Source organism: Catharus ustulatus, chromosome 9 (assembly GCF_009819885.2).
Source record: "Catharus ustulatus isolate bCatUst1 chromosome 9, bCatUst1.pri.v2, whole genome shotgun sequence".
Taxonomy (NCBI): Eukaryota; Metazoa; Chordata; class Aves; order Passeriformes; family Turdidae; genus Catharus; species Catharus ustulatus.
In genome coordinates, this window is record NC_046229.1 from 27,827,647 (window position 1) to 27,850,367 (window position 22,721).

The 22,721-nt window shown below is 42.8% G+C and overlaps 1 protein-coding gene and 1 long non-coding RNA gene across 9 annotated transcripts in view; one reads left to right on the top strand and one right to left on the bottom strand.

The window, feature by feature from the left end:
* LOC117000058 (BMP/retinoic acid-inducible neural-specific protein 3) overlaps positions 1-19,188 on the bottom strand; it is a 194,886-nt gene extending 175,698 nt beyond the window's left edge. Inside the window, exons 1-2 of one of the 3 annotated variants that reach the window (XM_033067407.1) lie at positions 19,103-19,188; positions 1,820-2,105 (exon numbers count right to left, since the gene is read on the bottom strand). In XM_033067407.1, the coding sequence (XP_032923298.1) occupies positions 1,820-2,055 (236 nt within the window). In that variant the 5' untranslated portion in view covers positions 2,056-2,105; positions 19,103-19,188. Of the gene's footprint in view, positions 1-1,819; positions 2,106-16,126; positions 16,423-19,102 lie in introns of those variants that run through there. The other 2 variants (XM_033067408.2, XM_033067409.1) reach the window with 2 other exon arrangements.
* Positions 17,548-22,694, top strand: LOC117000059. Of its 6 annotated transcripts, none has more exons than XR_004418697.1 (4): positions 17,548-18,805; positions 19,051-19,775; positions 20,064-20,151; positions 20,277-22,694. It is a non-coding gene; the product is annotated as an uncharacterized LOC117000059 (long non-coding RNA). The 6 variants fall into 6 exon arrangements; XR_004418692.2 differs by having other exon boundaries at positions 17,820-18,805; positions 19,850-20,151; XR_004418695.2 differs by having other exon boundaries at positions 17,822-18,805; positions 19,850-21,548; positions 22,048-22,694.
* Positions 22,695-22,721: the final 27 nt, after the last annotated feature.

The following is a 22,721-nucleotide window of genomic DNA, read 5'->3' on the forward strand; positions in this document are numbered from 1 at the left end:
CGGCTTGTGACTCTTTCAACTTCCTGGCTCATTTCTTGAAGGGAGTAGGCAGAGAATGGAACTAAATGAGAAAAAATTTCTGTGGGATTGTGTAAATTAACGTCAATTGAAACCTATGCACAAACCCAAATAAATATTAGCAGTGTGATTACAGATCTGTGAAACTTAACAATGTTGCTGTAATGATGGCTGAGAGGAGAAAAATTCTCCAGGACCTGATTGTAAGAGCTCAAATGAAATACAATTCCATCTTTCATGTTTTAGCAAGATAATTTTGGTTCAGTTTTGACTAATGCAGAATAATGGGAATAAAATATGCTGCCTCAGCCTCTGCATTATTGGCTTTACATTATTGGTCCTGACAGCTGGCTTTTAAAATGCAGTAAATATTGGGCAATGCTGTTCTGTTAAGACAAGCCACTTCATCAAGCATATTTCCAAATCACACTTTATTTTCAAAATGTTTTTAATTTCACTGTATATCGTAAAGGAGCCCTCCGCAAAATTGACCTGCAACAGAGTGCCCTCTACTGCATGTATTTGGGAAAGTAAAATAAAGCAAATTCCTTAAAAAGAAAATCTTTACACACTGAGGCCAGCACTTGTGCCACAGGCCACTGGACACTGAACTAAATATAATATACATACAGGCATATACCACTCTTACCTTCTTCTAAAGGACTGGATATCACTGGGGAATAAAAGCCTAAAACAGATATGACATTTGCACAATCTCTTCCATGGTTTTCAGTTAAATCAGTGTGTGTCTTCCCATACCAACATGTTCTGTGTTTGTAGGATGGAAAATTTAGGGGAGCTGGAAATCCCCCCCTGTGCTGCTCTGCTGCTCCACTTTCTTTTGGCTGCTGGGAGGAATCAATCACTATTTGATGTGAAAATTCTCTCTTTTTACAGATTTATTTTCTCAGTCTTTAATCTCTCCTGGTCTCACATTTGTCCTTCTATCTACCTGCGATTAGGTCACTCATATAAGACTGAACTCCCCTTTTCCTTCCCATGTCCTCAGTAATATTGGATGCTACTGACTTACACCCACTGCAAATGATTGAGAAGATATTTCACCAGAGCTGTCTCAAGAGTAGAGACTCACAGGTTACAATCATATCATTGAAGCAATTCCACAGCCAGGCCCAAGTTCTCAAACAGACCTATACTTCCCCTGTTTTTATCTTTTCTTGGTCTGAATTGGGCCAGCCTAATGCTGAGATTTGTGATGAACCAAATACCTGCAACCTCTGTTAAAATTCACAATGGCTCTTATCCCTTGATTCCTCAGGAAAGAGAACACCCCTTTTCAAAGCACTGGCAGAAACTAACATTAAACCTTTTTGAGTCACATTTGAAATGCCCTCCTTTGTACCATAAGGTCTGTTCTGTCAGGAGAGCCACAATTTCATCCTTAAAGCCTCAGTTTAAGTCTTGATGAGCCACACAATAAGCAATTGAACTTGATGCGTGATCAAAGGTTATCCCTCTGCAACCAAAGGTGGTATTTGAATCCCTAGCACATTTTTGACCATATCACCAGGACAGAGTAGAGGTAGGTAGTAAACAACAAAGTTTTTTCAGAGCAACATAACGAATTATCAAAAGTTCTTCAAACAAAACAGAAACAACACAAGCAGCATTTCCATAATAGACAGTGGCCTTGCATATGGCCTTGCATATATTTCAGCAATGAATTTGTCGTCTGTGGATTCATTCCCACAACTGAACCTTTCCCTTAAGGAAACCCTTATTGATAATTTACAACTTCTACGGATGGTATCTCTGTAAGTGCTTTCCCTTTGCTTCATACCTGTAAATCTTGTATCTTGTGCTAAATCCCTGTCGACTTCTGTCCACAAAATCTGTGTATTCCTGTGAGCGATGGAAGGGTCCCTTATCAGAGAGGAGCCAGTCGAAGGGGCTTGTGGCATGCTGATCCGAGACAGCAGCAACTGCTAAAACCCAGCAATGAAGACTCAGTGCTATCCACTCCCATAGAGCCATCAGAGAGAACAATTCAGCACCAGCACTGCATCGCCATATCATGCTTCCACTGCGGACTTAGAGCCTTCATTCTCTTAGCTTTCCCTCAACACCTAGACAAAATACACAGTCAATTAGATAAGCACACACTAGGCATCCCTTGGAAGTAGAAACAAGTTTCCTTTCTTTCAGCTTAAAGAAATAGTGGCCTGTATTATATTTTACATTAGCATAAACCCCACTAGGCTAGTTAACAGTGGAGTGTTTCAGTACTTCAAATGCTGTGAAACTAATGTCTTCATTAACATCATTAGTGATAATATTTACTGTTGAAGGGAAACTCTCACAAATCATCAGGGGAGGGATTGTTGGAGTTTTTTTCCCATTCATGCTAGTCATTAATGAAAAATATGCAACATCAGATTCTTGTCTGTTAGCAGCAGTACAAAATCATTCAGCAATGTCTGTAAAAAAGCTCACAGTTCACACATTGGACAGAAAACAGGTGAGATTCAGAAGACCCAGGCTGCTTTCTCTTTTAATGTCCTTGGAAAAATTACATTGTGGTTTGTCTTCACTGCAAAGTGTGGTTAACAGACCCACGTTACTCTGTCCAAACCAGCATTGCTGCACAGAGTGACTGATCTGATCAAGAGCTCTGGAGCTGCCCACAGTGATGAGTTCAAATGACTTACACCAACTCCAGATACTGAAATTTTGTGTATCCCTAACAGCAGCATTTTACTTTCAGTCCAAATCACTCCAACTCAGTGGATCAGCCTAGAAACGCTTTTTTAAATGGTGTCTCAACAATTTTTTTGTGTGCCCAATCACAAGTCAAGCATTGATTTGGAACTGAGTGAAGACAACCCACAGTTTCTCTCTGTACCTCAGACCCACATCTGTGAAATGGGCTAATGTTTTAATATCCTGCAGAGATTTCCCTAAAACATCTATGCAAGATCATGAGGTTTTCAGAAATTAAAAAGGTCATGTAGATTCCTAAATATATAGAAGCAATCAGTTCCAGTTTTCAGTCTAAGGTGAAACAGCACAGAATGAATTAAAATATATGAAAGTGAGAGCTTTAATTTTTCTAGCTGATGAGTTTACAGGGAATAAAATGTTGGATTCACATTCACTCAAATCAACACTCATCATGACCTTTATGCCATGCCCTTTGCTATGATTTTTGGAACTTGGTAGGAAATTTTCCCTTCCCATCAGTAATTTGGTCTGTAAGTGCACCCTAAAAGAAGGATATTTCCAACAGAACAGCCCTGCAACTGAACATTCAGCACCCCCATCCCTTATAATGAAAATTGTGTCACTGAATAAATATGCTCTGTGCATGTATGAGACATTAATATTCTCAAGAGTCTGCTGGAAGCTGACTGCCTGCAGGAGAGCACAGAGGTTCTTGTGAACTCACAGGAATTTACAGTCTAAGAATATAATAATCTATCTATACAACGAGATAAGTACTCAAGCTTTATGTGGTGTAATTGTTTGTAACATGATTTGGACACGATTCTCAAAACAATAAATGTATAAAGAAAGGCCCTGCTCATATTTCATGCTGAGCATGTGCCAAGACACTGAATTGTAACCATAAACAGTTACAGCCATGCAGTAGTTTCTGACCATAAAACACAGATTACATTAATTTTATAAATCCTTTGAAATTAAATTCCACTGAATTCTACAACTGAGACCTCTACAACTTTTATTCATAATCCCAAGTCATCACTATCACTTCCATGCAAGAAGAGTCTGCATATTGAAGTTTGAGTATCATCTTCCTAGACTGGTGGGTTGGTTTTTTTTCCTTCACAGATTGAAATTCATGTATTTGAGGTTACACCACTGCATGACCTTCCTCCCACTGTCTGGGAAAATCAGGACACATTTGAAGCAAAACTGAAATGCAATAGATTGCTCTACTGGCCCATAAAAGCCATGATGATCATTTGGTGGCCAGTTCCTGTTAAAAAATAGGTCAGTATAAATGAAGAAAACATTCCAGTCACTTCCAGACAGGCCAGACCAGCCTTTGCATCACAACAGAGCAAAAATCCACAAATGCTTTTGTCTCTTCTTATCACTAATCAGGGAAAAATATATTGCACAGTATACTCATTCCCTTCCATCATCCTTAGTATGGACAGGGAAGATCCTGGGCACAATTTCTTGATGTTACATGAAGTTACATAAAGTGAATGTCATGAGAATTTTAATTTTCATACCTACTGCTGTATTAAAATTTCTAACTTTTCTACTGAAAAATTCACATACTTGATTCAATGAGAAGAGATAGGAGTTTACTTTTTCAGTGACTTATTAACACTAAAGTGTTTCAGGCTGTAATGATGACTAATTGAGTCCCTTTTGAATTCAAAATTATAATATTAGGATTGGAAAATTAATTACTGTGTATATGTAGCATATTCCTAAAACTAGACTAAATGAACACTTGGACAGAAATAGTGGAAGAGCCAGGAATTTATTTTTGACTTCATGCTGCACCTCATAGTGTGTCATAAATTAACCACTGGCGAAACACCTATAGAGAACCTATGTGGGTACAGAAGAAAATAATCTTGTTTTAAAGATCTCCTTCTTTTAAAGATCTATGGAGGTATATTCCAAAAGAGCATAAATATAGGACAGAAATAGGAGAGAAGAATCATGTGTGCATTTGTACCTGGTACTTATCCGCTTGTCTCTGTTGTCCTGTCATTGTAAAATCATTCTGCATTGCATTAATCCTCATAACACCCCTGAGAAGGAAACTTTACCAAGCAAGGAACAGAAGCCTGAAAAGATGACTGCTAAGGGAGGGGTTAAGCTATTACAGGGACCTAAATGAGTGTTTTCCATTAAAAGATAATTTAGAAAATTCTAGCAAAAGGATTTTTGCAAAGCTTACACTATCAGAAATATCTTAAAATTTCGAATATTCAGATTCTCTAATTAATGCAAATGCCCTGAAAACATTTTCTAAAGACTGTTACAGGCATATGGAACGTACAAAGTTTGCAGTTACAAAGCCATCATAGAATTCCAGGAAAGAGCAATCTGTATTAAATTTGTGGTAGATAAAGGGTGGGGCATGGCATCTAAAACACCTGTTAAGTAACAGAGCTGGTAGATTTTCAAGTAAAGACAATACACAGAGAGCAAATAATGCAATATTTATTCTTTGATAAAAACTGTCATATCAACAACAGCCTCTTTGAAGTGCTGGCTTAAAGGACAGTTCTCAAGTATGGATGCTCTGCACAATTATTTTCTGTTATCTCCATGGTTTCACCCAGCTACCACTTGTAAATGCTGATAAACTTTTGGTCCTTCTTCTAAATTCTGAGTTTAAGGTGAGTTCAAGAAGCAAATCAGGCTAAATTCTTCTTTAGAAATCTATTGTCTCCTCACTGGCATTAGTAGCAAGAATTTGACTCAGCATCTTCTGGGAATACCATAGCTAAGTCCTACTTCTCATGAGCATGTAAAGGCTCTGAAGACTGGCACAATCCATGTATTTACATCATGGGAGGATACCCAGCTGGCGAGTGCAATGCAAACACTGTGGCCACTGGGACAAATTTCATCAAGCTTCAGCTGTGAACAAGAGAGCAGGACATCTGTGGTCTTTTGGTTGTCATTGTATTGTAGGGTAAGCCCCACCAAATTCACTCTTTCCTTTTTAGGTGATTTTTAAAAAATATTAAAATTGTATATAATTACACAGGCTAGTTTATGAACGCAGTAAGACACTAAGCTAAAACAGTGCAGATTGAAGTGTCTGCTTGATTTGTGGGTTCAGCTCTCTTGCTTACAGAACATTAATTAATAAACCATGTATACTAAGATACACAGAATAGAGCCAGCCCAGATGTGTGCACAGCAATGCTCAAGAAAGAAAAATCAGTAAATTTCAAATCCTTTCTACAATGGAAATCGTGGAAAAATTTCTCAGGTAAAAAAAAAGTCATATATTGCTACCTCAATGCATGTAACCTTTTATTTCCCAAGAGGTGAGAGTCAAGTATGATACAGATGTGTTTATAGTAGAGATACAACTACTAAATTGGTCATTACTGGTTCACCAGTAGAGCAATCTTTTAGGTAAAAGTCAATAGAGTTGACGTTAGGCATCACCGGTAACTTCTTTGGGCCACATCTACCTGCAATTCTCCAGGATCTAAATAAAGTCACTGTACAAATGGATGGGCATTTTTAAGATCAGGTTTCAGGGTTTTTTTCAATATTTCTCTTTACCCTGGAATGTGAGAGATGTACCTGAGGCCTTGGTCGGAGATCCCACAAAGATCCCCTTCTGTCAGCAGAAATGCAAGAGACCAGGGTCTCTCTGAAGTCCTTCGGTTTTTGTGTTCACTTGAATTCCAAGAAAATACTGATACATCCCAGCTCTCTGTGGAAAATTGAGAATACTCTATGCTGAAGTCAGATTCTCCTGTCTGTAATTTCCCATAATGATGAAATAAAAATTTAAGACCGCTATTCTCAGCTATGTCCTATCAAAGGAAAGTAATAAATAACTTTCTATAACATATAGAAAATTAGCATATCTAAGATGGTGCTTTTTTATGCAAAAAACAAAGCTTGGCTTTCCTTGAACTAATCTAAATATTAAATATTACTTCTATGTAGTTTAAAAATAAACAAACAAAGAAAAAATGCGATAAACAGATGGAGTGGAATACATCCAATTCTGTTTGTAGGCAGTTGGATTTCAGCAAGGTCATAATTTTACCATTTATGAGGGTTTTGGTACTCCATCTCTATTACTTACAAGCCACAGGGATTTCAAATTTACTAGTTTTGATCAAGTGCAATACATGGTGCAGCACAGTACTCTTCATATTTCTTTCAGATTGCACATCATGGAAAACAGGAATGGAGCAAACCTTTTGTTTTCTAGGTATTACACAAAATTCTCAGGAATGCTACAACTTTGAATCAACAGCAAGAAGCAACATTTTATTTACCACAGCTGGATGGGAAACAGTGAAGCTCAGAGAAGGCAAGATAAGTTCAGACCATTTTTTTCAAAGGTATTTTGACACTGAAAAATGGAAAGACATTTTGCATAAAGAATAAAGCAATAGTCTGTGCCTCAGAGATTGCTCTTATCTGCTGTAAGTCCTTAGGTTTATCACTTCATGTGTCTCTGCTTTCACTTCCCCATCTGAAGTGTGATGATCACATTGCCCACCTTTGCAAAGCTCCACAGGACCTACTGCGTTACCATCAGTGACTCTTATTCTCTTTTCAATAAGCCATTTTTCTCCTGCTAACAATTTTAAGTGAATGAGACCCGAGGAGGCACCTGTCCATGGAATTCTCGCACAGCCCAGTGTAAATGAAACAGCCATGGAGCTGATGACGTGCTCTGGAAGAAAAGAGCACAAGGTGCTGCAATCAGTATCAGCTACAGAGGAGGAAGGTAGAGCAGAGAGCAAAAAGTGTCCCAGTTGTGCTCTGCTCTGGGCTTAGCCGCCACATAGGTTCTGTTCTTCAAAGGATGATGCTCAAATCCATAGAAAAAAAACTTCTCCCAAGCTGAACTCCCTGAAGGAGAGCAAAAGGACTTGTGGACCGAGGTGGGCTGCTCTGTCCTGTGGTCACAGTCCAGTTTGAAGCGCTCCCAGTGTCTGGTGCAGGAGCAGGAGAGCCAATAAGTGACTTTGGTAGAGCAAAGAAACAGAACAGGTGTTTGTGGCACTGGAATCACTGAACCACAGAGTCACAGGGGGTTGGGTTGGAAGGGATCTTAAAGCTCAGCTCATGCCAATGGCAGCTGGCCCAGGTTGCTCAGAAGGACCAGGATAGAGGATGGTGAGTTCTCCCTGCCATCAGGTCTGACCATGTGAGCTGCAGTGTGACACTGTGGAAACATTAGAAGGCACCTGGATAGACAAGCTGGATTTGTCAACATGATTTTCCAGAGGGGGATTGAATCAGCTTGTTCTTTGGTGTTCATCCTGAGCTACAATAATCTGAAAAAAAATGTCTGAAAGGAGAAATTAATTCCATGTCCAACAAGCTTAGGAGAGTTTTACATTCCAGGCTTAAAAAATAAGTCTTCATACCAGTTCCCAGTAGAAGTTTTGACTACATGCACCCTAAATCAGCATCTTTCCTTTATTCAAACAGAGCTGCATCTACTGCCAGATTGTAGTTTTCTTCTCCCCTCTCAAAGACAAGACCCCTATGTAACTATGTCCTCAACAGCTGAAATAAAGACGAAATAAGATGTCTGGTTTTTATTTTTTTAAAAAACAATCCTGCTATGTTTTTTCCTCATCCCTGCCTTCAGAGAAGAGGAGAAAACATAAAATGCATTCATGGAAAGAGAGAATATGTCAGCCCAACCTCTGCAGCCGCCCTCGAGTCTGTCTGGAATGTGAGGGCTGGTTACTGAGTGTTACAACCTTTGCCCACAGAGCATGCCTTGGTATTTGCTCTGTCCCTGCAGAATTTCACTCCTGAAAATGCCTATGAGCCTTCAGTTGGTGTCTCCATGCGCTTTCTGTTCCTTCCCAGTCCTGCAAGTGCCAGCCTCCTCAGCCCATGAAGTATCTGCTGGCTGTCAGGCAGACTGAGATAATTCTTTCAATGTCTGATATTTGTAAAAGACTTGATTTTTGCCTTTACTGCCCAAATCATGATGTATAAACTCCCTCAGGTACTTTTTGAATCTGTTAATCTAAGTTCATCCTCCTGTGCAAACGGATCTTTATGTGTTCTAGCTGATGATGTAGAGCAGCAACCCCAAAATGCCATTGCAGTCTTTCTGCCTTAATGAGTGAATCTGTTTCTACAAGGAGCCCAGTGAGGGGAAGATATTGCCTGTCAAGGCTCTGAGAGCACAAAAAGGCCTCAACAGCCTTGACCAGCCTTATCTGAGTCCTCCACCCACCTTGTGCTGACCAGGGTGGGACCTCCAGTCCCAGCTTGTATGGTGCTGGTGGGACAGTGCTGGTGTATACCTGAAAGGGAGAAACCACTGAGCCACAGAATGATTTGGGTTGGAAGGGACCTTAAAGATCACCCAGTCTCACCCCCTGCCATGGGCAGGGACACCTTCCACTATCCCAGGTTGCTCCAAGCCCCATCCAACCTGACCTGGGACACTTCTGGGGATCCAGGGGCAGCCACAGCTTCTCTGGGAAACCTGTGCCAGAGCCACCCCACCCTCACAGGGAGGAATTTCTTCTCTATGTCCAATCTAAGTCTCTAAATCTACTCCCCTTCAGTTTAAAGCCATACCCCATTTTCCTTTCACTGCATGATCCACTCAACTCCTCATCACGTCTCAGTTCCTCATCTTTAAATGGGGACTAGCACCAAAATTCTTGGTAGGCAACAGGTACCATTTACACAAGGAGCTAAAATGAAGCTGATTTCTGGAATGGATGAGCCCTGGGTTTCTGACCAACACCCAGGATGGCACAAAGACCCAGAAAACTTGCTGCTTTGAGAGCTTGAAGTCAGCTCCAGGCTGGATGACTGCATTTTGCAATCATAAAAGTCCATAGGGGTTGAAGTCCGTAGGGATAAAACCTTAATCTTTGCAAGTCCACGAGTGCATACAGACTATCCTGTGTGCAAAAACTCTTTGCATGAAAACTCTGCATGACATTTCAGTCTTAAGTCACTCTTCCATCACACAAGTTATGCTAAACATTCTCCTAAATTTTCCAAAAATTTTCAGCTAAAGCATCTGATAGTATGAAAAGTGTTAGAAGGGGAACAGAACAGGCTCTCTTGAAATAATTTTGGGAGTGGCTCTACAAAAAAATAACAGCTTTGGGAGAGGTTCTGGTCCAGCATTTCCTCAGGCACAGACTGACATGTGTTGCTGTGGCATACAATTTTGCATACTGGAGCTTTCAACTTTGAAGAAAATCCCAACAGGAGACATGTATTTAGAAGCCTTCATTGCATCTTACTGGGTTGTTGTTATTTTTTTTTAGCTGAATGCTTAACTTCTAATCATCCAGCATTCTCCACTCTGATAATCTCATTGGGTGTGTTTTATTGGTAATTGAGTTGGTTCTCAGGATTTGTAAAAACTATGCCCTAAAATTAAGTAATAAACAATCTTTGAAAAGTCATGACATACTAGTTCCAGCAGTATGTCTCCTTTTTAGTCCCCAGACAAGTTTTCTGACCCAGTTTGACAGCTAAGTGTCAGTAGGATACAGAGACCAATGTAAATCAGCTATATCCAGCAAACCACTCCAGAGTAACAAACAGCCCCTTCCTCTTTTAATTCATCCTTGTACTCGTTTTTAAACCCCAAGCTCTTACAGCTGCTCCCATCTAGAACAGGAGGCAGCAGCAATTTACACACTGTATACTAAAGCTTTGGTTCCAGAGCCCTTTGAGCCCGAGGACAATTCCAAAAATAACTGATGAGAGCAGAAGGGCTAAAATGGGATGGAGTGGGAGGAAACTTTGCTCGCCAACAGATTGTTGAACTGAAGATGATTCAGGTTACAGAGAGGAAGGAGAATACTTGGAGCTGAGTTACCTTAGAGTACAACTTTGATTTTGCAGTATAAGCCTTGCCAAGTCCCTTTACCTTTTCTATTATAAAGCCTGAACAACCAGTGCTTATAGAATGCGTTCAAATTACTGGATGGCAAAGATGTTATAAAATAAAAAGGAGGTTGATTATTCCACGAACAGAGTGGTTGACTATTTTTGTTGCTGCTTAAAATTTCTGTTCCTGGAGATTTTGCAACAAATGCTCTGAAAAAAGGATGGAGAGGAAAGGAATTGTCAGTCTCAGGCAAAAATAGAAGTTTCTTTGAAGCTGTTGAAGTGCTAACTAATATTGTTTGTACAATAATGAAGGAAAAAATAATGGTGTATAGCTGTTCTCTGGACTTAAGAAGAGATCCAAAATAGCAATGAACTATACTGATTGCAATAGGGATATATTGACACACTCCAACCCAGTTTCATTTACTTCCATCCCCTCAGATATTACGTGACCTAATCCACAAATAACCTGGTTGAGGGTTCTTTTATTTCTAAGAATGATTTTCTCAGTTTAGAGGCTCTGACTCAGGCATGGGACATAGCCCTCTAATTTTAGCTAAGGCTGAATCTGGTCAAGGAGTTATGCTGTCCTTGATTTTATTCTCCATGTGAAAATTGGTAGTTACAACTTAGGCCACTAGTTAAGAATGATATCCATAAAGATCTAATGGCACAAAGTTTTTCTTTCAATGCGTTTTTCTGGATGCCTTGCAAGAAGAATGGATTATTTTATATATTTTATTTCCTCACAATGATATCTAATAGAATAGTATTCATTTTGTCTCTTTATTATGTCTTTCAGACAAAAGTGCTCCAGATCTCACAAAATATTTTACAGCTGACTTCACAGATGGCATACACGGTTTTCAGCTGATATAAATGAACAGTTAAAACTCTTTTCAGGTTCCTCATCTTCAACTTATTTATTCTAGCAGGAAAAAACAACAAGCCTACACCACCTGTTGTGCCAGCTCCCAAGGCAGGACTCCTAGAAGCTTCAAGAGACCATTGTTCTGCAGCTGGTTCTCCTCAAATCTGTTGCATTATTTCTCCACAATCCCTTTGCCGCAGTGTTCCAAGCCTGTAGCCACTGCATGGGCAGTAGCCAGATCCTCTTAAATGTTCATGTTACAGCTATTAATTTTTTATAGCAAGAGTAGGGACTTTATGGCTGACTGAGCAAAGATTCAAGCTCCAACGAACCAGTCTGGGGCTAATTGCAGCGCAGGATGGATAAAGCTTGATTGTACAAGTAATAATTATGTGTACTGGGCAGCCTGCTATCTCACATAAATCTAGCACCAAAACTGCCTTGCAATACTTGATTTTTGACAAGATTAAAAGAAATTGCAAAATTAGAGAGGAAAAAAAGTCTGCTAAAAGACATCTTTTTTATGAATATCATGCTACAAGGAGTGACAGTCTGAGTTTGCATCAGCAATTGCAATCTCTCTACTGTTTTAATTTAGACATGACCCAGTCTAAAACAGCCTAAGTACAAAATCGTCGCTATGTCTTGTTGTAGCTCATGGAAAAACACATTCTTATTTAGTAGAAATTTGTTAAGGAGCTTTAAACTTTCAGTAGTACCTGTAGAGTGCTGAATGACAGACGCATGTCTGTTTATGGGGAATTACAGATCACTGTAGCCTCTCTGAGTATGAGGATCATCAGTTTTCTTCATTATAGCTTAATTTTCCAGAAAGACAGACAAAATGTTCTAGACTTTGCCTGGCCAAGAAGAAGTTAAGCTGGTTTATAAATAAGAGTACTTTTCCAAAAAAAAAAAAAACAAAAACAAGGAAAAAAAAAAAAAACAATAAAAAACCCACTACCATCTCTTTAACTAATGTGAATCCATCTAATAAACTCAAGCTAACAGAGAGCTTAAAGGGTACTTAGGTAGGTAGTAAAGCTTTTACTTTTTAAGCCAATGAGTCAGATTCACATCCCACAGGAGTAGTGACTTAGAAAGAGAACATCACCAACTAATGGCTCTCTGTGAAATAAATCCACAGTCTCCAGAGACTGGCAGCAGGATGAGTCTCGACCTGCATAAACAGTGCTGCTTTACCTAAACATCTTCCTTACAAATATTGGTACAGACCTAAAGGAGAAAGGGAATTGATCCAGGAGATGCTGAGCAGCTACACATTCTGGAGAAAAAGAGGTGGTATCACCTCTGTCCTTAACTACAGCAGTTTTAACCTTTAGGGCAGCACATTAAGTACAAAACATATAGAATTATTCAATATTGAAACTGTTGTAACCTATACATGTTCTCTCCATCCAGCAAATTGTTAATGAATGGGGATCAATAATGTTTTAGGTGGAAAACAGTGAAATAAAAAGATACACTTGGGCTGCCACCTCCATCCAGCACTTAGCAGTGTTTTTCACTAGTGATGGTAAGCCTCCTTAGAAACAGATATCAAATAAAAGGAAAAAAAAAGAAAAAAAAAGAAAATACTAAGCAGTAAAATTGATAATGGATTTTAATAATCCCATTTGACTTCAGTGACATCAATGTTCAGTTAACTAGGTGTTTTTGTTATTTCCGTAGATTTATAAGTACTGAAAGAGCTAAATTAGCCCAGACTACAGAATTCTCAGTAGTCATGAATAATATGGCATTGAGGGTATAGAGCAGTGCTCTGATTCCCCAGATTTACATCCGTTACTTGCCAATGTATAATAAGTGCCTTACAAACCACTTTTCTCATTAATCAAGTACTGGTGGATGTGGCAGTAAAGGTGTTACTGCAAATGAGCAGAATTTTTCCCCATTAATGTAACTGTTACAATAAAGGTATCTGACACACGAGCCTTACGATCTCACCTCATTATAAGAGAAACCACTACAGTTTAATTGTGTTAATTTAGCTAACAATATATATTGCCTGGTCAATCATCTTCTGAAGGTGGAATAGAATCTGTGGCCTTTGGGAGAGGCTCATTAGTTAGAGTTTAAAAGCTCTGATGTGGTAGAGTGTCCTCAGCACGTTTTTTTGTGGCACATGGAGCAGGTGAAGACTTTCAGTGGGAGATGGGAAACAGACTGGGCTAAATAATCCTTCCCATGGTATGAGCAAGGGCAAAAAATGATTATACAGACCATGGGTGTGAAGGATGTGTAGTGCATATCATGCACATTTATATCTATGTATGCACAGGGACATAAAAACTATTGTTGTGTGTGCCCACAAACTGTGGTACAGATAAATTAGTAACTTCAGAGCTAGAAGACCAAATTTATTCACACTGCAGTTTTCAGCAGGGTGATGAGTTGAGTCACAAGGTGCTGATTACCTGCATCTCAGTGGGGCTCTCTCAATATTCCTCAGCTTCATACAGAAAAATGTTGATTTATCAATGATGAAAAAGTACTGAGGCCTAGACCAACGTAAGATCAGGTCACAAATTCTTCAGTTCTTTAGTATTTTAATATTATTTGACTCAAGATGTGCAAAGCCTCCCACTGCTCAGTACGCAGCGTGTAACTCCACGATGCTCACTGTTTGTTTTCTTCTAAACCTGAAGTTCACTTTGGTTCCAAAATATTGTTTTGGAAATTGATCTGGCTTTTATTGAAGTTGATAGGGATTTTCTGGTCTCCTTTAATTGTCCAAGATCAGGCCCTCACTGAACACACATATATTGAGCAAAAGGAAAGCAATTATATGAAAAGTTGCAAATATATATATTTTTTAAATGTTCTCTTATAATGGTATAGGATGAGATCAAGAAGAAGTTAGATAACTTCCCCATGAAATGATTGGCTGTAGTCTGCTACCTGTAGCTCTAACAGGACAGTGGTTTCAGGGCAACCCCTCTCAAAGAGCACTTGGGCTCTGTTTGTCAAAGTGTGTTTCTGGTGATTTTGCTCCCATATGACATTACTACTGTTTCAGGAGAGTAAAAAAATGTCTACTTCTGGTTTTAAAGAGAAGTGAAGCTTTGGGAGGATTAAGAAAGAGCTGCACAGGGTATGCTTGAGAGCTAGAAAACAATGTTTCCAGAAACTATCATCTAATACCTTCCATCACTCTTTTTCTTCTAAGGAAAACTGAGGTAAGTTTGACCATCCAGTTTTCCAATTTAGATTTTCAAAAACTGCTGAAAAAGCAAGCTTGCTGGTAAAAAGATCTTCGTTTTGTTTTCAATGGTTGTTGCATCTCAAGCAAGAAATGACTTAGACTGATCAAAATCAGATATGACTGTGAATTAACACAAATTAAGTAAAAAATATTTTAGTCCCATAAATCATTGCCTGGGACTGAGTGGAGTAGAAAGTCACTGCATGCTATGTGACTAAAAACTAAATTTTTGGACACAGTGTAAACAATGAATTGACTTCTGTAAATAATTCTTCGCAAAGACATTCAGAGAGTAGTAAAAAATATAGGAAGGGATAAGATGGGATGATTACATCACTTGAAGATTCTCAAGTTGTTTTGTTGGCTTGTTGTACAAATGCTGCCTTCTGCACTGAGCTCTGTAAAAACATTCAGCTGCTTGTTTTCATGTTTCCTAGTTAACGTTTTCACTCACAGGGTTTCAGCATTTCATGAACAAGCACCCCAAACACGACTCTGGTGAACTCAGCATCTGTTGGGGAGGTTTGCTCTCACTGGAGGTGGATCCGTTTACAGAAAATATCACAGATCTTTTTTTTTTTTTATTCTTCCCCTGCTTAAATTATACACATCTTAGAGAGAAAAAATGGTTGGAGGCAAGAATTTAGAGGATGGAACTCTGCTGATTAGCACTGCAACAGCATCTGAGGCGGAGGGTCTGCTGCTAATGCTTAGATACAGAGAGGAAGAGATCCAGTCAAATGTTTCTATTCCCAAAGCTGGTCCTGTGGTAAAGCTGATAGAGCACCTATTTAAAATGAGTAACTCCTCGTAGGGATGGAGTTGAGCAATGACAGCAGTCTGTGAAGTCTGATATCTAAACGGATTGCTCCTCTGAAGTTATTTCTTATATGCTGTAAATGCAAGCAGGGCCACTCTAGCTTTATCTCTGTACACTTAATGTGTCAGAGTCACTCATCTCTGAACATACAGAGTCTGTAAGGCTCTGCCTTCACTTCTTTCTATAGCATTCTTTCCTGATGTATTTCATAAACACGGGTTTTTCTAGGCATGAAGTTATTTTTGTTTTTTCTGACAGACTTGCTTGTCAGATACATGCCTCTGAATTACTCTCTATATTTTCTCAAAATCAGGTCTATCTCACGCCAGCCTTCATTTCATGTGGATCCATAACTGATTTTGCTGCTAAAACAGAACAGCCTTCTCTTATCACATACATTTCTCTGCCAGTCATGAATTCACTTTACTTCACATGCATTCACTCGCTTAATCTCTACATGAAATCATTGTAACTCGAAGCTGACACAGTATTTCAAAATGACTCCCGAGCAGTAAATCATGCCACATTCCACTTTCTCCCCACTCTGCGCTACACAATTTATCACTAAATGAAAGCCACACGCAAAACGCACTTGAATCCAGCAGTGAATCACAATGCAGACTGTTGCTAACAAATCCCTTACCTTTTTAAATGCATGACGGTCTCTAAGTCTCTAAGAAATCGCAGCCCAACCAGCAGGTCTGCCTGGCGATGTTCGGCGACAGTTTACAGCCGATTTTCCTCGCCTCCCTCCTTACAGCATGCCACATCTAGCTCACGCTGCTGTCTCCAGGATTGGCTGGTGCATCTCAGGGGCGCACACAGGACTCCTGCCTGGAGCCCCCTGCAGCCCTGCCTTAACTCTTTGCGGTGAAGCCTCCGCTCCCTCCGCACGGGCTGGCCGCTCCCTGGAGGGGCTGTTCTCTCTTTCCCCCACCAAACCGGCTGCCCTCGGAGCCCCGGAGCAGCCCCTCCTGCCGCTGGGGAGGGCGGCGTGTCCCCCCCAGAACGCCCTGTGGTGACAAGTGTCCCTGCCCCGGGGACACACGGGGCAGGTTAAGCCCAGGAAGCCGAGAAGGCAGGCTGGGCGCTGGCACACATCCTCAAAGGTGTTCCCTTTGCCAGAGCCACCTCCCGGGTGTCCGTCTGCCACCGGCGGTGTGGGAAATGGGGAAATTAGCTCCCGGCCGGCAGGGAGTCCCACATGCACGCAGCTTCAGGGGACGTGCAGGTAATCCTTGGCAGTGAAGGCAAGCAGGGAACCTGAGCAGCTAAACACAGGGAGGAGAGATGTTTGGGAGCGTTCTCTCAGGGATGGGAGAGGTATTTCCACACCGCCAGTGTATGGTAGAAAAAGCAAAAGAACCAACTATGGCAAAGCGAAAACCGTCCGGCCGCTGCCCGGTATTCCTCTGGTTTTTCTGAGTCATCCAGCCCCATGTAAGAAGAAGGTATCCCTGGGCTGGGGGTGCGGAATGCTGCAAATCGGGGGTACTGGGAATCTTCTCAATTTACCACGCCTGACTCTCGCTTGTTGCAATCGCCCGTTTAGCCCACGGTACTTGCATTGATTTATTTGCCGTATGCCCTCGCCTTCCGCCGAGTACAGAAATGCCACCCGCTCCAATGTGTGTCACTTTTGCTGCCCAGACACCGTTTTACTGCCATCCGTCACAGTGCCCGTGAGCTAAACAACTCCTCTCCCCTCATCCTGTGCCTTACCATCTCCCAGCTCCGTCAGCAGAGGGAATATCGAGTGGTCTTAAATATTCTGCTGATGGGCACATAAATCTTTTCTGCAGAGCGGTAACATTTAAGCAGCACGGCAAGGAGATGCTCACTGGCTGAGCTATTCCCACTATGATATAAATCCCTCTGGACATGCTGGCTTGTTTTGGGGCTTTTTCTTTCCCAAAGGTTTGAGTGGGGGCGGGGGGCAAAGATTAAATATCAGGTAGAGGTTTTGAAACGCACTCCCTGCCTAGAGTTTCCCTGCACGGAAAGTTTCCTGAGCAGCCTGGTGCGGGAGGATCCCGGCAGCAGCAGCGCCAGAGGCGGGTAATTCAGGAGAAATGTCTGGGATTTGGTTAATCACCTCAGCCTCGTGGAAAGGGCAGGGGGGCAAGCCAGAGGGAATGGGAAAACCTGCTGGAGGCTCCAGGAGAAGGACGCTGAGCTGGAAGGAGATAAGTACGCATGGGGGCTTCGAGCTGGTGGGAGAAGAGAGGAGCTGGAGGAAGGAATCCCACGCTTGAAGGGGTTTTTCACTACTCCTTCCCAGACATCAGCCAGCAATCCGGCGGCCGAGGGGGGAAGCAGTAGGGTGGGGAGGGAGAGGGTAGAGGGAAGAACGAGGGGGGAGCACACACTGGCATTGAATTGGTCTTTCCCTCCTTCTGCTTGCCACCAGGCAATAAATTCGGGTCTTGTTATTTCTCCCTATCACCTCTACCTGCTTGGAAGCCTTTAGCACCTCCCTTGTGATCTCTGCAGGTACTGCTTTGGAGACATGACCGCACACACAGACACACACACTCACACTTATCCTGCACCCAAATTACAGGGTTACACGGAGCCCAGTCAATACCTCCGCACCACAGATAACATGTTTCCTCCCCACCTTCTGCTATTGACCGTGGGTGGATCTCTGCCGCTAATTAGAGACACTGAAATCCTGGAAATATCAACCACAAATAGCACTCTGAAGACACTTGTCCCTTTTTTAAATGTAACGCGTTTATTTCCCTTGGTCCTTTTCTCTTTTTCTTTCGAAGAAGCCCCTACTTGATTCAAGAGCCCGACTTCTACCATCTACCTCTACATCAGGTATAGGTGGGCACACGTTTTCCTGCGCTCCTCAGGAGCCAATTTTTGGCCAGTGAAAAATACAGGTATGCCCGAAAATGGTGATAAATGAAATCAGGTGCGATGGGATAAAGAAGTGAGGAAGGAGGCTGCAGAGAAGCCGTGGCGGCAGCAGGATAGAAGCCCCGGCCGCCGACCCCGCTGTGCCCCGCACCCCCGGCCACGCCGCCTGGCCACTGCCACCTCCCAGCACCTGCCAGACGACATGGGCTCTGGAAATCCTTCCCCATCCCTTCTGGAGAATCCTTCTCCGCCCCCAGTCCTGTCCAAGTTCTTCAGGGCATGGGGAAGAGCAATTAAATTTTCCGCCTGATCTCCCCCCGCAGGTTCCCAGACATTCCCCAGGCGCGCTGCCGGTCCCCTCGGCCAGCAGCAATGCTGAGCTTTCCCCGGCACGGGGAGAAGCGCTGAGCCCTTCCAGAGCCCGCTGCAAGGGTTAACCCGGGGGATGGAGCAGGTACCGTGCCTGATGGAAGCATTAATGAAATGTGATGAATAAGCAGTGGAAAGGTGAAGGCTCTGGAAGCGATGCTGCAATCAGCGCCCAGCGCCGCGACTGGGAATGAATGTGGGCAGGGAACTGTTGTCTCCCAATTCCTTCGAGTTTACAAAGTGGAGCCAGACAGTTCAGGAGCAAGGGGAAGAAAAACTTTTTAAAAATTGATCTTTTCTTTTCTTTTTATTTTTCCCTGCTATTTTTAGCATCCTTCCCGTTGGAAACACGCCACCTGAACGCGAGATCAAACCTACTCACCGGGTGAAATTGCAGGAGGCGAAGCGGCTGGGAATAAAACGCATCCCGGCTCCAAGCATATAGTCCATGATCTGCGGCTTCAAGCTAGAGCAGGCTGAGCAGGGTGGGGGGACTGTGGGAACCAGCAGCGGTTCTGTGTATGTGACAACCCATTTACACCGTGCGTGCCCGTCTGTGCGTGTGTGTAGGGCAGAGAGAGGCTCCAAACCCAAACGGGGGGAAAGAGGGAGGGGAGAAGGAGGAGGAGAGAGGGAAGCAAACCCGAATAGCAAGAGGAGTTGCGAAGAGGGATGGGATTCGCTGGGGTAGATTTGGGTTTTTTTGGTGGTGATGGAAGCTATTCTCGAGGAAAAAAAAATAACAGATTGTGGGCTCAGCCGCAGGCAGGAGGAGAGCAGCTTTGCCCACACAGGTGGAACACAGGCAAGCCCGCAGCGAGCCGGGAGGGCCAGAGACAGCCGGAGCTCATCCCGGGGGCCGGGCAGTGACGGGGAGCCGAGCCCGAGATGGGGAGAGCGATATCCCGGGGGCAGCTCCGGGAGCGGGCTGGGCACGGGCACAGCGCGCCCGCAGGCTGCGGGTGGCGCGGCAGCAGCATCCTTCCTCCGCCTCCTCCTCCTCCTCCTCCTCCTGCACCCACAACCCAGCGAGCCGCGGCGGCGATACCGGCCGGGTAAGAACACACCTGGCCCCCCAAACCTCGGCCAGCCTTTTATTTCTCATCTTTTTATTTGATATTTTCTGCAGCCCTCCTTCCCGCATCCTCCCCGGCTCTCCCTGCGAGCCCGGCACGGAAGGGCTGCAGAGATCCTGAAGCGGGGATGCTGCTTGTGGGAGCTGGACGGGGACGCGACAGCGTTTGTGATGGGCGGACATGTCCCTGCTCATCCCCCGTGTCCCTCTGCTGCCCCGGGTAAGGGAGCATCGCCCCTCCATTGCCGCCGCTTCTCGATGCTTCCAGGCTCTTGGCATGGAAATAATGCCCTGGCTCCGCGGAAAAACCCCCTTTTCCTCGCACGGTGACTCCGGAATGCGTGCGGAATTGGAAGGTGCGTGGGGCAGAGGGAGGCAGCGGCATTTATGGAGCTTGATGTGTGTCCCCCCCTCTCCTGGTCCCCGTGCTGGAAGCAGACAGGCGTTCATGGCTAATAAAAATGCTTTTCCCCGGGTGTAGGTGGGCTGAGAGCGAGTGAACTGAGCCCAGCCCGTGTCAGGGAGCAGCGAGCAGACCAACACACGGAGCTGTGGCATCCCTGCGGTGCAGCACGGCTGTGTGCTCCTCACGCCTAGCAGGATCCATCAGCACAGCAGCCATGCAGATTAGGTGATGGATGTGCCAGGCAATATGGAGAGATCATACACCAGCACTTGTCTGCTGTGCTCTATGTGCTCTTTAAGAGAGAGAGTAATTTCTGGGTTTTTATTAAAAAAGCTTTTTGTCTTCTTTCTGTTATCTCCGTAATTACCAGTGTGAAGCATTCGTGCCTGTTTGCCAGTCTGGCAGTTTTATGTTCCAGAACCTGCTGGGAAAAAGTCAGAAATCGCAGAAGCCCAAGATTTCTTTGTCATCACATTGGTTTGTTCCTCTCAGCATATTTAATCATTAATTCACTCCACGAATTGCTCAGTGGAGTGAGCTGATCTTAGCAATGATTTACGCTGCTGGGGGCTTTATTGATTTTTTTTCTTTAGCGAGCACGTAAGAAAAGGAGTGTAGGAAGGATCACACAGTTTGTAAAAAAAAAAAAATAAAATATAGATATATATATGTATATAATCAGTGTACGTTTCAGTAGTCGCTGTTAAACATATATACGATTCTTTATGCAATTATAAAAACAAAAGGTCTCTCTGCCTCAGGATATGATTTCTCTTATAGCAACAGGTAGCAAAGGCTCCTGTGCCCCCTCTCTCCCCTTATCTCCTCCCCTTCAGCTCCTGCTGACAAAGCGCCGGTTTAAAAGGTCAGCCTGTTTATGCAAATATTGTGGGTTTCTTAACAAAGACTGCCGCACATCAAGCTGAAATAACTGCCAGATAGACTTGGGATTCGAGGCATTGGGGAAGGGTGCTGTCCATTTCCTAGGGCTGGTTAAAAACTCGGAGGAAACAAAGCACAGCTGGAGCTTGGCTGGGATGGATGGGCAGCAGCACCGTCTCGGCAGAGTTTGGTACTGCAGTGTCCATCGCACCTTGGCGCTGCCTGGTGCGAGAGAGACCCACAAAATGTGCAAGGAGACATTTGCTGCTGTGCTAATGCCTTTCTGCTCTCTTCTTCAGGTTTCTTCTTCTCTCTAGCCATGTCCTAGGCTGAACTTGCTCTGCGGCTTGTTCACACCAAAGGTAGATTTAATCAGCCAAGGAGGATTTTGAGTCTGACCAACCTCACCCTCCCCATGAAACAGATTGACTTCATTGGTCTTTGGCTCAGACACTTCATAATAAGGTGGAGTTCCTATCTCATAGCATCCAGAGGTGCAGTGGACATAGTCTGGTCTTTATTTCCCTCCCTGCCCCCTTCTTTCACCTACAGAGCAGGATGTTTCCTCAGGTAATATCAACTCTTCTGGTCCTTTTCCACTTTAAATTTAACAAGAATATTCTGATTTTATTCACTTCATAGGATCACAGAATTATGGAATAGTTAATTTGGGAAGGGACCTTAAAGATGATCTAATTCCAGCCCCTTGTCACATCCCACAGGAATAGGCTGCTCAGAAAAGATTATGTCCATTACCAAAAGGTTAAAAAAGTTACTTTGGAATTACAACACAGATCTTTCCCTGTGGTCAAGTCCAAGACCTAATTGCCACCACAGTTTGATTTGAGCCCTCAAAACCATTCTAAAGCAGAGTTAAAGGGTTGTAGAGGATTATGATGTCTTTTGTTCAGCGGTGTTAATAACCTATGGCCTTAAAATAGGATATTATAAAATCTCGTTTTAGGGCAGAGTCCTGAAGCCACAAACAATGGAGCAAAATTGCACTTGAACGAGGCAGAAGCTTACATCACCACCAAAAATGCTAAATGCAGATTGGGACCCTGTATGCAGCAGAATCATGTGAGGGAGAAGTGGAGCATCAAATTCTCTCTTCCCAAAAGCCTTTTGGCCCTGAATTAGAGGTCATTAGAGTCCTTTGTCCTGTAAATCTGCATTTAACAGCAGTGTGTATCTGTGTAGGTAAATACATTTTAACAGCTTATCGCATCATATCTTTTTTCTACTTCATATTATCAACCCTTTGATCCTGTTTCTTCCTGAACCTGCTAAGAGATTCTTCTTTAACTACTGAAAAATGTATGTAATTTATTAAGGCATTTCAGTAGTTACTCTAAGTTTGCAACAGGCAAACCTATTATGCAAACACTACTGTCACCTTCTTGCAGTGACTTCCTTCTCCCAGCTATAATGAATTCCCTGCATGCTACTTTGCTGTAAATTCTCCATCTAAAAATTCCATACACTATGTGATGTGTCAGGAGAAACTGTACTTGACTTTTGAAACAGTTGGGAGGAGCAGAATGATAACCTACTAAAGTGCCTTGCCCTTAACTGAAATTATGGCAAGTAATTAAAGTTAGAGCAAAAAGACTTAAGCTTTGGACTACTTATGTTCTT